Consider the following 16,097-nt stretch of genomic DNA (forward strand, 5'->3'; position numbering starts at 1 on the left):
GAGGGCACAAGAATGTTTCGAGCCCTTGTTAATTGGAAATCTGTACAAAGATGTGCATTAATTAGGATCCAGTCAGATCTTCTCCGTTTTAAGCCCATTTCATCCATGTAATAGATTGAACAAGCATGTCTTTCATTTCGTTGTGTTTTGAAGAGAATGAGATTGAATGACATTACTTTGAGGGCCTGGGCTCCCGGAGCTGGGTTTTTTTTTTTTTATGCTAATACCGTGTAGTGTTTTTATGCAAAAGCAGCATCTTGTGTTTTTTGCCATTATTGTCTGTATTTGACAACGCATCTAAAAACATACGGTGTAATATTACACACAGTCAACCCAGAACAATAGATTTGTAATTCAAACTTTTAGTGTGAATCCCATTCAATTTGGTATAAACATGTGTCAAGTTAGACTCTTACCATTCTATGTTTTTTAGGTCGGAATGAGCTGATTGCCAGATATATCAAGCTTCGGACTGGAAAGACGAGGACTCGCAAGCAGGTAAGAAGAGAGAGACTGTCTCCATTGCATGGCGGACTAATCCCCCTGTCACGGCCATGTCGCATGAACAGATGTCCCTGGATTTAGACATCTCTGAAATTGTCACTCTTAGTTCCACTTTGAAACACACATAAGAGCCTTAGAAGCGGTGAATTTGGAGATGAAAACATCATTCATTTTCCCCCTTTACAATTCTATGAACTCATGACCACCCTTTGCTCAAATTGTAACCTTTCATTTAATCTGACAAAATCAGTTGAACATGATGTGCATCAATGATACGTCATGCAAAAAGGAAGTAACCACAGTTACTAAAAATATTCCTTGTCCTTGTAAATTAAATCACAGAGTTCATGCACTTGGCTGTGGTAGAAGTCTTTATTAATGGGGAAAGTCTAGTCCATAATAATTTGGTACCATCTCTAAATAGAGAGTGTTCGTCTGTGTTGGGTAGTGCATCCTGCCCTCAGCTGGCTATATGCACACCTCTGACCACATGTTTCTCAACCAAAGTGCTGAAATACAGACTACGCTCACATCTGTTAAAGACTAGTGATGCGCCGATGCAACTCTTTTTAGACCGCATACCCAAAATCCCTTTCCCAAATCATGTTGACTGCAGCAAACAAATGCATTCAAAATTTCTGCTTCCAACCACGGAAAGTTTTTTTTTTTTGTAGTTTACAATGGCCTACTTGACTATAATCACTTTAATATCACTTAAATTCACCATATTTGTCCAGTGGCAAAAGAAAGTAGAGGAAATGAAAGACTTCAACACGATTAGGAAAACTGAGATTTTGGGTGTGAATCTGAGCTGTATTGTTTTTGGTCTGGATTTTTTCCCACCCCAAATACAATTTATAAGCCTTGTCGTTTTCATCGACTATCTATTGTGCATTCAGCCTAGTCTCCACTGACAAATCTACCCAGCTCCACTCTACTACCTTTTTTTTGGGGTACCTATTCCTGTTTGGTTCTAAAAAAAAAGTAGGCCGATTTTAAAACATGACAAATATTTTAGAGGCCACTGAGAGAATGTACAAAAATGTGCAGCTGCTAATCAAGGAAAAATGAATGCTTTCCAAGCAAATATATTCTTGGACTTCTGAAGAGACGCAAATCTTTTTAACATTACTAGCTGACGAAGCTGTGCAGAGGCAGCTGGACGGGTCTGCGAGGAACGTAATGTTCCAGTACGCACTAGCTACGGTCACAGTAACATGTCACTAGCCAGGTGAAGAGGGGCTCCCCTATAGTGGCAGTGGCAGAGGAGACGTATTGTTATTGGAGTAGAGCGGAGTAGATACCGTCAGTGGAAACGAGGCTTTATAATCTGGTGCCACTTTCTGTATATAGGTTTAGTTTCCTCATTCCTATAGTGTGTGTGTTGACTCAAGCATTCCAATGCAGATTTTGGCATTCTAAAGCAAATGTTAATCTCCCTAGTAATCTGTTTTACAATATTGCGCCGAGACATAAACACATTCGCTTTTATTTACAAGGAGTCCCTGAAGTCACCTCACACAGTCATAACGGGACTGCTAATGTAATGTTTGGATGGTGGTTGCACTGAATTCTAAGCCACAGCTGGCTCGGTAGTCACCCGAAAGTGTTGTCAACTTGTGCGTGTATCTCAGCCTGCACACGGTTGGCATTGCTCCTAACCAGGAGGTGTATGCCAGGCTGATGGTATAGTATCAGTGCATAAGGTTGGAGCATTTGTACCTGATTTTTAATTGCTATATCATACATTTTACAAATACATAATTGAGAGCTGTAAAACACAAGTCAGGTTTGTATGTGCTTTGAAAATGAAATTAACAAAATTAATTGTTAAAATCAACCAGTTAATTAACAAAGATTATGTGTGTCCCATTAATAATAAAGAAGATGCAGAAAGTGACTTTTGGACAAAGTATCTAAGTATTGATAAATAAAGACTTGGTTGTGTCTCTGCTTTTCAACTCACACTTGGTCCACACAGTTGTACAAATCATAGCTCATATTATTGATAGGAAAAGTATGGAAATTATTTATCTAGCTCTTATATTTTAGTGGCGACTTTATTCAAACAAATCCTCTATTTCATGAAGAGGTTTATTTTATGTAACAAGTGGCCCTGTACCAAAACCTGCTACTGTTCAATCAGAAACAACCTTGAACAATGTCATTTCCAGTATCGGTATGGTACAATAACAACAGTTTAGAATGGGAAAGGGCAGCCATACACAAGTAACCTGATAGTAAAGGGGAATGTAAGACTCGCATGCAGATGTACACTTTGAATAAGCTACAGTCATTTTAGTTCTTTTTCAATGAGGGTAAAGAATATTGCCTCTGTATATTGTTTGTCTACTTGTGTTGCCGCACTTCAGCGGACTTTCCTAACTACCGTTATATGGTTGTTTTAAATGCACAATGTGATATTCTCTTTTTTATGTTGTTTTTTGATGGAAAACTAGAAGCCTCTATTTTAAAGAACTGTTCCCTAGCTGTCAAATTGCTTTTTGTCAAGTGAGTTGAGTTGAATTAGCTGCCACCGTCTAGTGGACATGTAAAAAATGTGCTCACAAATCAAAGCAAAGAATGATCAAAGCGGTGGCTCGTATCTCCCAAAACCTCAATCAGGTCACTTGTTAGTCAAGGTGCAATGATGTGAGTATGGAAAGAACCATGAAAAATGTACCATTCCCACCTCCATACCAAAAAGTTTCCAAATAAGATTTATGGATTTAAAAGGGAGCCCGCTTACAGAATACTACCGTCCTTCCCAAGTCAAGATTTTCACATCATTTGTCAGAGTCCTCTATTGTGTGCAGTTATCAAGGCTTGTTAGACTTCCTGTTCTGTAAACTTGAACAGGTCATAATGTCCACTGATGATAAGAAACCCATTTTGACTCACACCTGCTAGCGTAATAGCGTCCGATAGTATTCCATAAACAATGCCACCATATTTTGCACAGGAAGTAAACTTGGCCAGTGAAATGCCTCATCCATTTCCCACAAGAATATGAAACTAACCAATTGACATTCAGTACACAGCGGCTCACATCTGTGTGCTTATAATGTGTTCTAAAGGGGCCTGCATCCTCCTTAATCAGCTCACTTAAGTAACGACGACACACAGGATCATGCTTTATTGGATGCTAGCACGGTGTGTTGTGTGGAGATGCCACTGACCTGCACCTTGTCACCCTGACAAAGACGTGTGTTCTCGTTTTGTTTATTTTCCCCTTTTCTCTTTTGAATGGAGGTGTCTAGTCACATACAGGTCTTAGCAAGAAAGAAAGTTCGAGAAATCCAAGCTGCCATTAAGGTACGTCTGGCTTTGCCCAGTTACAGGGGGCTTTTCATTGCTATGGTTACAGGCTCTTCCTTTGTTTTCCTCTCCTCCCCTACCCCGCAGGTGTCTAGTCACATTCAGGTTCTAGCCAGAAGGAAATCTCGTGAATTTCATTCCAAGCTAAAGGTATGCGCTTTTCTGCTTTTGGCCCTGTTTGTTCCTGTGCGTCTGAACTAAACTCCCTCTTCCCACAGGGACTAGCTAATACCTGATGCCCCCCCTAACACAAATTTGCTATTGACTTTGTCTATATTGTCTCTAACGCCCTTGCTAGTCCAACTCACCTTCATACTCTGTTTTCTCTTGCATTGAATAAGTATAATTCTACCTGATCATTTCAATAATCATGAATTATTTTCTCACATTCCCACAACTAATTGACCCCCAACATATGGCAAAATATTTTCGATGACTGACGCACGAGCAATTGCTCATTACATTATAACAGATACCAACATATGTAAGGATAGCCGGCTGAGATGAGCAAATACTGTAAACGAGTTTACCTGCAAAGCAACATTAATTTACCAAATTTTGTAGGACTGTTAATCTCACCATACATCACGCTAAAGCCCAAATTGGAACCTGTATGATTTGATAAGATCTAGGACCAAATATTGGACCTAATAAAGAGTGACTCAAATGTCACTCTGCACTTTCCTTTTGCTATTTTGTTTCGGGTCTTATTCAGGCTGAATGAGGCCATCAGCATTTCACTGCTTAGGTTTTGAGAAATTGGTTTCTGGCAAGAACTGTTTCTATCCCTGACAACAGTTTCAGTGCTTTCATCAGTTATGATTTAAACATGCTTTCCACCACGTCATGTTGACAGGAACAGATCGTTTTTCGAGACTCTTGCCATTGATGGTGTAAATCATACTATTGATGGAGCAGTGTGACAGCCATAAAGCTTCTCCACGTAGCGCAGAACTGTCAGGGACCAAACTTTTTGCCAGGCGAAAAAAGCTGCCCCAGTGCCTCAATTGGCAAATGTGCTCACAAAAACTGCACAGCTTATGCAGTTGATAAATGCTGATGGCCGGCCTCATCCCTGTCTGAATGATATCTGAAACAAAATAGGAAAAGGTAAGTTCATAGTGACTTTAGGCACATCCTTTACAATGATTTTGATGCGGTTGACACATGACGTAAAGACACCAGATTCTCAATCGACTCTATGCTGAGCTGTTTTATGTCGGTGAGCACGCAGGCATTGACTGTTTGCTGATTAGCTAAGAGCGCCAGCGCTGAGGCAATTGCTCTCTAAAGGGGCATGGCAGAACAGGGGATGTGTGTGTAAATGAATAAATAAAATGACAGCATGCCCTTATTTGACAGTCTAATCGAACTTTCATCTGCTGTCAAGGGCTCAGCAGTTCACATTCAAAGCGCAGAATGGCTGACAAGCAAGCGGTTTAGTGAAACGCCTTCTGCTTTCTGTCCTCCCATCAACCTGTTGATAATTCAACAATGCTCTCACAGTAGTGGCGTGCACTTGCCTTTATTATTTGATAATCCAACAATGCTCTCACAGTACTGTGGCGTGCACTTGCCTTTTTTTTAATTTTTCTTGGGAGGTCTCATCAGATTTTCTTTTATTTGTACTAACATTAACACATCACCCAAGTGCACTAATGAGGAGGGCATATGAAATTGAACCAGAACCAATTAAGTTAATGAAAACCGATACTTCCATTCTGCCTTTTCTCCTTCGGGTGTAATACTATACATTTTGACTTTCTCGCTTTTTTTGTTTCACTCCCAGTATTCCATAGCCAGTAATGACGCCTCGTTAATCTGTGGTGTGTCTATGTGTAAAGAGCCACAGAGAGTGACGCAGCCACATGAATGCATGCTCTTTCAGAAGCGCAGGCAGCTCTGTGAGGAAAAACAGACGGCTTTTGTATGAAGCCCTGTCTTTTCTCATTTAAAGCAAATTAGACTCCAGTGGCAAAGAGATCTACAAGTATATGCCTTCCTTTTTTTCCGGGGAAGAGGGAGGGTGGTCATCAATGAAAACCTGCTGTTGCCCGTCATGTCTACGGCTACTCAGTGAAATGAGTCATTAGGCTACTCTTGTTTTTGGCTCAAGTAATGACAAGATGAGAGCAGGACATCTTCATTTTGTTGATGTCGAGTTTTGTGCATTGCTCTTCAAGCATTACCCGTTCTTAGACTATATTGACCAGAACAGCATTTACCGTATTAGGATGTAGGATTAAGGATTACATTTTTGCAACTGGTGAAATAAACAAGTAACAAGGCTATGATCTATGAACATAGTTTATTTTGGGCTAAAGAGGGACAAAAAGAAAATGCATGACCTTTCCAAATGCTCTTCAGATTCGGATTGATGAGACTAAATGATAAATGAGGTTTTTATCATGTCTAACATTTCCATACAGAAGAAAACTGCAAAGGGGAATTAGGGACACTAAGAAGGAAAGAATAAAATAAAGCCTTTGAGAATCTGTTACATAAATAAAATTACAAGAATTATTATTATTATTATTTTTGAATTGTGTTTTATATGTCCACAAAAAAGGCTTCCCAATTTCAGTGTGACTTTAATACTGCTTTTATGAAAGCATGTCATCATTGCTGGAATTAATAATTATGTTGATGCAGATTTATGTGCTGGAATGTTGAAAGTAAAACAAAATACTGCTTAGTATATTAAAAGCAATGTTATCTTATTTTTGTGTGTGTTTAGGTTACAAGTATGGTAAGTATGGACTTTTTTTTTTTTTTTTTTGCTTGGCTTGGCTTTTCTCCACCGCTGCTTGCTGTGTGCTTGTGATTTTGCCTTAGTGAAAGGATTTTCCAATGTATTGGTGTCCCTGTGTGTGCTGTCCTGCTGTTGTCTTCCCATAGCCGGACTCACCGGCATCGGCTGTCAGCATGTTTACCCTTTAGCGTCACTGTGTTGCAAGGTTTTTCAAGCAATTAAGAATGTTGCAAATAAATTTCCCAAATTTTCTGAATGCACACTTTCATCAAACCAGATCAAGAGGCAATCTTCTAGCTGTCACTTTGATTTCATTTTTCAATATGCACATCTCCACTGCATTTTAATTACATCTAGTCAAGGCATTGAAAGAAATTCTTTGCTAAGAGGAACCTGCATCCTTCAGGTTTATGCAACAAAACTGTTTTAAATGTTTTGAGGTTTTTGGCATGCCGATTGTTGAAGCCTTGAAGCATCTTATATAGTATATATATATATATCACAGTCAAAGTCAAAGTCAGCTTTATTGTCAATCCCTTCATATGTCAAGACACACAAAGAAACCGAAATTCCATTTCCTCCATCCCACGGTGACGAGACATACAAGTAGGCGACACAAAACAAAAACAAGAAGGCACAAACCATAAATAATAAATAATAAATAAAATAAAATAAAATGAGCGATGAATAAAAATATATATATATATACACCTATTTATTTATTGTCAACAAGCAAACCTTTGCTCAGGTGCATACCACCACTCACTATTGTGAATAGGAAGCCTCGTGTTCAATTTTTGGGTGCACTCCCATCAACATAAAAAGCTCACATTTGAAAAGCCATGCTGTTGCCTCATTTTTTAACCCGCTTGTGTTGTTTGAGAGGTCACTCGGGCTTTCAGTGTGTTTACTGGGTTGTGGCTGTTGCTACCTATCCAACATGCACCCCCCCGCCACCACCACCACCCATTGCCCCCTTCTCTCTGTGTGAGCACTAAGCCTTTTGTGTTTGATATTAAAGGACCAGGCGGTGAAGGACAAAGCCCTCCAGAGCATGGCTTCCATGTCGTCAGCTCAGATCGTCTCGGCCACGGCTATTCACAACAAGCTGGGACTGCCCGGCATCCCGCATCCAGCATTCCCCGGAGCAGGGGTGAGGGCCTCGCACGCAGACACCCCACTATTGATCAGTCCTGTTCAGCTTCACGCAGGGCAGCCATGAGACCCGCGTCGGGGCCAAATCACATTACACACTAGGCTTTGCTCAACTGCCCCAATCAGATAAGCACATGATCAGAAGGAGTGCTAGTGGAGATAACTTCTTTCCCAGAACACAGAGCCATTTTCATCTTGCCACAAAAGCAGCTCACAATTGGCTGTTCTTTGTTGTCTATTAATATCTTATTCATGATTGTTTCTAATTCTTTAGATATGGCAAGGGATGATATCGAGTCAGCCAGGATCCTCACAAGAGTAAGTGTGATACTTTTCTCAGATGTTCTCCACAGTTACACTTGTGGGGAAAAAACACTGCTGCCCTTCTTTTAAAGAGTAAAAAAAAATGTTTACCAATATACCATGAAACTGACAAAATTCATAACAAATTGTAATTTACAGACATGTTTATAAAAAAACATAAAAATCTATTTTCTGAAAATATTATCTAAATGAAATCTATTGGAGCAGACAGAAAGTCAACTAAAAATCCAAGAGATAATTAACCAAGAGAAAATCACGGTCTACTCTGAAACTTGGCGGATGCTCCGTCTTGACCAATTTATGACTTATTGTAAAAAAGCTAGATCTCTCTCGCAGTTTATGGATCTACTAAAAACACTTTAGAATGGCAAACATGTATATATTTGACAATTCTGTGCTGGAGCACTGATCCAAATTCTCGACTCAACTTTATTTATAGATCACTTTAAAAACAACCAGAGCAGCATTAAAATGCTTATCATAAAGTAACAATCAGACATACTGTATAAAAACATAGACAGTAAAGATAATGACCCAATAACATAAAAAACAGGAAAAAGACTTAAACAATGCCAATTCTCATGCAATTCAAAAAAGAGCTGCAATGTTCCACTAGTTTGCTGAATAGACTTACGAATGGGGACAAAAACCTACTAGTACGTGGACCTCGAACTGGACCTCAATAACATTAAATAAATGCTTCCTAAAAACTGCCACTCACAGGTGGAAAAGTCACAGTGACAATTACAGAAATTGTTTGATTGAAATGATTGCCTCATTAAGGCTGCCATCATTTTTCTTGTTCATTTGTTATATTAATATGGTTGGACCAAAGACTGATTTTCATCATAGTGCATTTGAATCAGATTTGTATTGTAGTACTTTTGTCACGTTCATGTTTTTGCAGCGAAAAAAAAAAAATCTTCATTATTTAGTGGATTGGTACCAACATTTATGTTCATGTGTGTGTGTTTGTGTCATTCATATATTTAAGGTCACGTTTTCACGGGTTTGTTGCATTTTTCTTGCAGCATCAAGCCCTTCAGCCAGCAAGCCTACCCCATCCAGCCTGCAGTCACAACAGCAATTTCAAGTGAGGATCACTCCTCACAACACACTTATATTACTTAGATATTATGATTGACCTCCACTAGTCCCTAGGGATAGGGACCATGCCATCTGGCAAATAGTGAAAAATAAAAATTCAAACTTGAAAAATCTTCAGAAAATCTTTTTCATCCAACACAAGTGATTCAAATGATCAGGATCATTATCAGGCTACTTCAAAGCTTGCTGAGGAGCTGATCATTTGAATAGCTGCGTTGGATGAGGGAGGCATGTAAAATGGACAGGACGGCCGCCCTCAAAGGCTGGAACTGGATATGAATTTAATAAGGGAATTGGGATTTTGGGTGCGAGTCCGAGCTACTGTTCTCAAGTTTTGTAAAAATAATTTTCCCAAGAGTACAGCAGCATGATTTTTTTTTTTTAAAAAGAGAAGATCAATGATAGTCAGTGTCGATAAGTGCCATGATTCTGTTGCCACTGTAGGCTACGAGCCCACGGCCGCGTCTGCACCGACAGCACCGGCGTGGCAGGGCCGTTCGATCGGTACAACCAAACTGCGACTGGTGGAGTTCTCAGCCTTTCTGGAGCAACAGAGAGACCCAGACTCGGTGAGATAATCTGTAAATATACAACATAAAATATCAGCTGCTCATGGTGTTCTTTCCCCTCTTATTATGCCTTTTGTTTCTTTCTAAATACACTTGGACTTTTCCCAAGAAAGTCATCTGGTGAGCAGAAAAAGAGGAAATAACTTGGGACATTGTTTTCCTACTTCCGCTGTTTGCCAACACTTTTTTATTTGTGTATCTCACACACACTTAATAAATTAATCTTTGCGTTAAAAAAAGAAAACAATGTTTGCATGTTTTTTTTTCTGCATTCAATACCACATAGAAGCTGTCTGCATTTAAGTGGTTGCTTCTCTAAGGCCGCCACCACAATCTGCTTTATGGATGTAATAAAGTTTATAACTATTCTCATAAATTTAAATGTTGTTCAATCTTTTGCTGCCACTGTGTATTTATTTTTAAATAAATGATTTTACAGGGTCTTAAAAAGATTGAACTTTGGCTTAATCAATTTTCTTGCTGTTTAATTTCACACAGTGGCTCTTTATTTTCTGAATTTGCTTGCTTCACTCATACAAATCTCTGTGTACGTTTGAATGAGACAAAGCTACAGTGTCAACTCTCTTTAATAATATTCATTACTTTTATCTTAATCATTGTTTTCAATGAAGTCATCTTCTGTTAAAAAACCGAGAGCTTCGCTCACCAACTGTTCACTGAATAGATCCTCATTGAAAACCACTTGGCTTTAGCTGACATCTTTTATTTATTTGTCCTTTCAGTACAACAAGCACCTCTTTGTGCATATCGGACAGACAAATCATTCCTACAGCGACGCCCTGCTGGAGTCTGTGGACATTCGGCAGATTTATGACAAATTTCCTGAAAAGAAAGGGGGACTGAAGGAGCTGTACGGAAAGGGCCCCCAAAATTCCTTTTTCCTTATAAAGTTTTGGGTGAGTGAGAATTGCATAATTCCACCATTCGAGCCCGTGGTGAACGTGCATGCCTTTGCGCATTTCCAGTAACATTTTCTTTTGACTTCTTCCTTCCTTTTTATTCCTGCGGTAATTGACAGTATTCAATTGAAAAAAATATCACGAGGAGCTTTAGTTTGACACATTTTTAAAGATCGCTGCATCAAATCTTTTTTTTTTTTAACAAATGTTCTTTTTTTAAAAAAACTAAACCAAAACGTGAATAGCTGCGTGTCAGTAATGAACAACTGCATGGACTGTTTCACATTGAAATAAGGCAATTTTAAGACACACTTCAAAGTTTGACGCAAGGTCGTTCCATACCTACAACTGGAATAATAGACAATTTCATTAGTGTCAATCAAACAAAATTGTGTAAATAATTATTGATTTATCCCTCATGTTGGAGGTTACATTCAGTGAGTGTCAGTAGTCTACTTCGAAGCGATTGTGCTCTCACTGTTTACACTATGTGTTAGGCTATATTTGGATGGGCATAGCAGGAGAGCTTTTGATCAAAGCCCTCGCTAATTCAGTCTAATATCTCCCAAACAATGGCGTGACCCTGTTGCGCCGCATAATGGCTCTTTAAACATTGCGCGTATTCCCTCCCCGATGCAAAATGCTAACTAGCGGCGGCCAACAAAGTAGAGACCATGTACTTGGACCAAGTCCTCTCGCATTCCTTTTGAAGTGACCGGCCAATCTAAATTTCAAATGAAAGGAAGAATCTGCACAATAATGAATGTCTAACTGCGCTGCTTAATGAAGGAGGAGAATGTTGGAGGCGGACGTCTGCGCTTTTTGTGGCCGTAATTAACAGGATGCGCGGGGTGTAGAGACAGGCGGCCCTCTGGAACACGGACGGGCAATCTTTCTGCTTTCATATGAAGTATATGTATCTTCATTATTCTATTGTCAAAATAATCCAAATATTCACTTCTGATGAAGGCGGAAGTACAAGCCAGGTAATGCAACCTCAAATATCTTGTTTGAGATAAAAGAACCAGTGAAGTGATTGACAAGTGAAAACAAAATGAATTTAGTACAACGAATCCGAATATTGATTGGCTTCTTTCATAGCGTGCACAGTTCTTTGCAGATTTGTATTACCTGGTGGTTTCCTATTCTACATTTTGGACCTGGGTTAGGATCACTTCTATGTGCCTTTGGTGTTCTCAACAAGATCACTCAGTCATAATGAAAATGTGGCAGAAAAACGGAACACTGAGGTCCCATTATGAGTTGCCAAACATTTTCACACACAACAGCGCAAAAAGTCTCTCAAAAATCTCGTTTATGTAATCCCAGTCAGATTATGCGTGTCGTTAAACCTAATATGTCTGCTCTGTCGATTGATATAAAAACCTTTTAGAAACTCCACCTGCTCATCTGATGCCAACACAAAAAATGCTCTGCTGTGCTTCTCAGGCCGACTTAAACTGCAACATTCAGGACGAGAACGGATCTTTCTACGGCGTCACCAGTCAGTACGAAAGCTCAGAGAACATGACCATCACATGCTCCACTAAAGTGTGCTCCTTCGGCAAGCAGGTGGTGGAGAAAGTCGAGGTGAGTGTTTTTGTGATGCTTCAACAATGTCACGTGTGCACTAGTTGATTTTACTGCATTTCTTTTTTTTTTCTTCTTCAGACTGAATATGCACGGTTTGAGAACGGGCGCTTCGTCTACAGAATAAGCAGATCCCCCATGTGTGAATATATGATCAACTTTATCCATAAACTGAAGCACCTGCCAGAGAAGTACATGATGAACAGTGTGCTGGAGAATTTTACTATTTTATTGGTAAGAGATGACCCTCATCCTCCTCATCTTTGTCTGGAGACCATGTACATGGTGGTGTGTGTGTGTTTGTGTGCGTGTGCGTCATACGCGCCTGTCGACATGTTATGTATCAAAAATGGGGTCATAAACCAGACAAAGAGTGACAGCGTGAAATTAAAACTACAGAGAAATCGATTACAGCAAATTGCTTTAAGCATTGAAACCTCGATAAATAATGGGGCCTGTTCAACAACTTTTGTCAACAAATTTGCTCTGAAAGACTTTTTTCAGTTGTAGCATTTGCCAGCAGCACAGTTGTGCACTTTTAGGGAAAATACATATTTTTTATTTTACGGCAATGCAATGCCTTTTCTTTCCTGCTTGATGATTGCGGCAAACATGCCTTTTGGAATTATGGCTACAAAATTCAACGCTGGTTCATCAGTCTTTGTGTGTTTTTGTTTACGCAGGTGGTGACCAATCGGGACACGCAGGAGACGCTGCTTTGCATGGCGTGTGTGTTTGAAGTGTCAAACAGCGAGCACGGCGCTCAGCATCATATCTACAGACTGGTAAAAGAATGAATGGGCCCCTCTCTCCTTTTCCTCACATACGTTCTGACCTCCAGACAAGTGGCAGTGCCTCTCGCTCAAAGTCACACCGACAACACTTTGTGGTCATTACCTGAAGTCTCTTCTTATCATTGTGTTGCTTTTGTGTCATTTGACTGCACCTATGAGTTACGCTACAGGTGTTTTCTTTTCTTTGGTTATTCTCGGCTCCACTGCAGGAAATTTCTTTGAGAGATCATGTAGGCTGGTTACATACACAATTGACTTCTCTTATTCGCTCAATGGAATTGTATGTTGTCTACTTTTGTGTGTGTGTGTGTATATATGCTATTGGCCTTTTTGTGCCAGTGGCCTGATGTGGTCTGTGTAATATTTGAGTGTGTTGAGCATACTTTTTAGATGTACAAGACCTGCTGCCCATAGAGCTCCAAAGAAACTAACCTGACACTAAATATTATGACACTAAATTTCACTACATTTCTTTTCATAAATGAATAATTCTCCCTGTTGAAGCACAACAAACGAGACACTACACTCACTTTGCTGCCTTTCCTTGTGGATTTAGGGAAACATTCCAACCTCCTCAGCATTCCGGTTTCTGTCAGTTAATTCTGACAGGTTAAAGCGCTACAAGACTGACTCATCCAAAAGCACTTTGTTTCTTATGCTCTTAAGTAATCACAATACTATCTTAGACAGCAAGCTGTGTTTACCTTGCAGCTTCTCCCCCTGTGAACGAGTAGCATGATCTGAGTCAGCGCGTCGCTGCCTCACATTACATTCCCGTCGTTATCGTGGCCTATGCCGCCCCCAAGCCTTAAACACGCTACAGCTGTGAGACGCTACTAAAACTGTGATCCGTCTCCTTGTAAACACGCCGCTCCTTGGAGTGGTGTGAGAGAGTCCCGATACAGTCTGCCAAAGTGTTAAGAGTACAGTGCCTTAGCGTATGTGGTCCATCTTAATCCAGCAGTCTAATTTGAAGTCAGGCTGATACAGGCAAAAGCAGTACACTCCATGTTTTGAGATTCACTGTATAAGAAGTTGTATTTTTCTCTATAAAAGTCATATTCGCTAAATGTCAGCTTTTTATATGAAGTCTGGTTGAATGGCCTGTGGTAATGGTCAAAGGTGAAAAACAAACAACAACCACACTACTCTCTAAATGTGTTGTGCGTGGTAGCAAAAAGTGCCTTTGGTTTACAATTTCCAATTCAACCTGACACAAAAACAAAACGTTGCTAAACCAAAAATGAGATGGAACCAAGTACCACCACATTGCCTTTTCTTAATGCAAGGGTGGGGGACGGAGCATTTCATCGGGCCCGTGTGTAATTATAACCACAAATATAACCTTAGAGGTCCTGACATTTCCTCTTTAATGCTCAAAATGCAATCTAAACAAAACCTTAAACACAACTTTGTTTTTTTTAACTTCCATTTGTACTGAGCTGACTTTTTGTGTACAAAAAAGGTCCATTTCACTCAAGCATGGTTCACAAATCTGTTAGTAAGCACTTCTCCTTTGCCGAGATAATCCATTCACCTCAGAGGTACGGCCTATCAATACGGTAAAACTACACATTTGAAATTGACCTTTTCCCGTGAGCATCTTAAGACTCTCCTTTGCAATAATGAAAATTGTCTAATCAGCATATTGTTTTGATTTGAATGTTCTGGTAAATTGGAAGTTCTAACTATGATTTAGGCACATTTGTGAGAGAAATGGTCTTTTTGTGTACAGCCAAAATGTCACAACAGGAAAATATTAGTGTTACATTTTAATGAAAAGAAATTGCATCAAATTTTGTTCATTAAAAGACATAAGTACCGCCCCGGGACTTGAACCGATTCCCCATCCATGCCTTAAAGGACTGTCCCGCTTTCCAGGGGGAAGCTGCCCACTTGTTGATGGTTCACTCATCTTTGGATTTCACGAAGGATGTTTACAAGGTAAAATTGCATCATGTTCAAGAGCTTAAAAGACTGCAGCAGAGCCTGACCAAATAATTGGCCGGCTAAATCTGCTGAAGTTAAAGGTCAATATAATTTTACTTTCTCCTCATGCAACAGCAAGCATCCAGTAGGTATGGGCAGGAAGTAAAGGCAAGCAGAATGTTATTCTTAGCCATCTTCCCAAATCCCTGTTAAGGTGTTTGTAAGTACGCTGATAAGATTTGTCAAAAAAAAATTCTGCCAAATATCGTAATCAGCCTCAAAAAATCCATCTCAATCAGGCCCGACACTGCAAAACACTTGCAGGTTCAAGTGTGTCAAACTAAAAACGAGTTTCTGAAAGTTGTCCCCCCCACCCACACCCCCTAAAACCAGGTGAGGTTTGTTTTTAAAAAAAAAAAAAGAAATATTTGAAGGTAAAGTTAAAGCGTGGACCAGAGCTTCATGCATCTACACTGTTTCTTCAAGAGAAAAGGATCTGTGGTGGATGCACATCAATGTACAATCAGTGTTTTGCCACCACAGTCTAAAGAACACTGTGCTCTTTTGTTTGACTGTGTATCTGTTCACGTATTGATCTGTACCTGTTTTCTTCTTGTACTTGTACGCAGTTGTATGGTTGCGTGTTAACATGGTCTGTATATCGAGATGCTCATTGTTTGCTGGTACAATACACGTTGATGTGCGGTTTCAGCACTACGACGACACGATCGAATGTTTGCACCCTTTTGTCGTACAAAACTGACATTTAAAACATTACAAAAAATAAATTGAGAAATAGCTAATACGTTTGACTCAGAGCTGCAACGGCATCTGCAGTTTTTTGTATTTTTTGTCAAGGAATCAGGTACTGGTACCCTTCTGGTTTCTCATCATTTTCAAATTGTGGCTTTAAAGTGATTTTACTTCACATAGCTCACACGTTTGTTTTGTGTGCACACTTGTTCATGTAAAAATGTGTTTTGTACAAAAAAAATTATATCCAAGCGTTTCTTGGTACAGATGTGTGATAACTTTTCTTATCTACGACTGTAACGTGTTGGAGCAAGGAAGAAAAAAAATAGGCTCTACTCTCTATGTTTTGCATAATTATTATGATGGTCTTGTCTTTGCTGTA

The 16,097-nt window shown here is 39.6% G+C and overlaps 1 protein-coding gene across 4 annotated transcripts in view; it reads left to right on the forward strand.

Moving 5' to 3' along the window:
* Nucleotides 1-15,438, forward strand: part of tead1b (TEA domain family member 1b) — a 34,977-nt gene extending 19,539 nt beyond the window's left edge. For 2 of the 4 annotated variants that reach the window (XM_037247262.1, XM_037247263.1), the window contains 11 exons: nucleotides 434-498; nucleotides 3,757-3,972; nucleotides 6,560-6,571; nucleotides 7,596-7,727; nucleotides 8,004-8,047; nucleotides 9,085-9,146; nucleotides 9,605-9,729; nucleotides 10,473-10,646; nucleotides 12,099-12,239; nucleotides 12,321-12,473; nucleotides 12,923-15,438. In XM_037247262.1, the coding sequence (XP_037103157.1) occupies nucleotides 434-498; nucleotides 3,757-3,972; nucleotides 6,560-6,571; nucleotides 7,596-7,727; nucleotides 8,004-8,047; nucleotides 9,085-9,146; nucleotides 9,605-9,729; nucleotides 10,473-10,646; nucleotides 12,099-12,239; nucleotides 12,321-12,473; nucleotides 12,923-13,036 (1,238 nt within the window). In that variant the 3' untranslated portion in view covers nucleotides 13,037-15,438. The remainder of the gene's footprint in view (nucleotides 1-433; nucleotides 499-3,756; nucleotides 3,973-6,559; nucleotides 6,572-7,595; nucleotides 7,728-8,003; nucleotides 8,048-9,084; nucleotides 9,147-9,604; nucleotides 9,730-10,472; nucleotides 10,647-12,098; nucleotides 12,240-12,320; nucleotides 12,474-12,922) is intronic. The other 2 variants (XM_037247264.1, XM_037247265.1) reach the window with 2 other exon arrangements.
* Nucleotides 15,439-16,097: the final 659 nt, after the last annotated feature.

The sequence above is a fragment of the Syngnathus acus genome, chromosome 3 (assembly GCF_901709675.1).
Source record: "Syngnathus acus chromosome 3, fSynAcu1.2, whole genome shotgun sequence".
In the NCBI taxonomy this organism is placed as follows: Eukaryota; Metazoa; Chordata; class Actinopteri; order Syngnathiformes; family Syngnathidae; genus Syngnathus; species Syngnathus acus.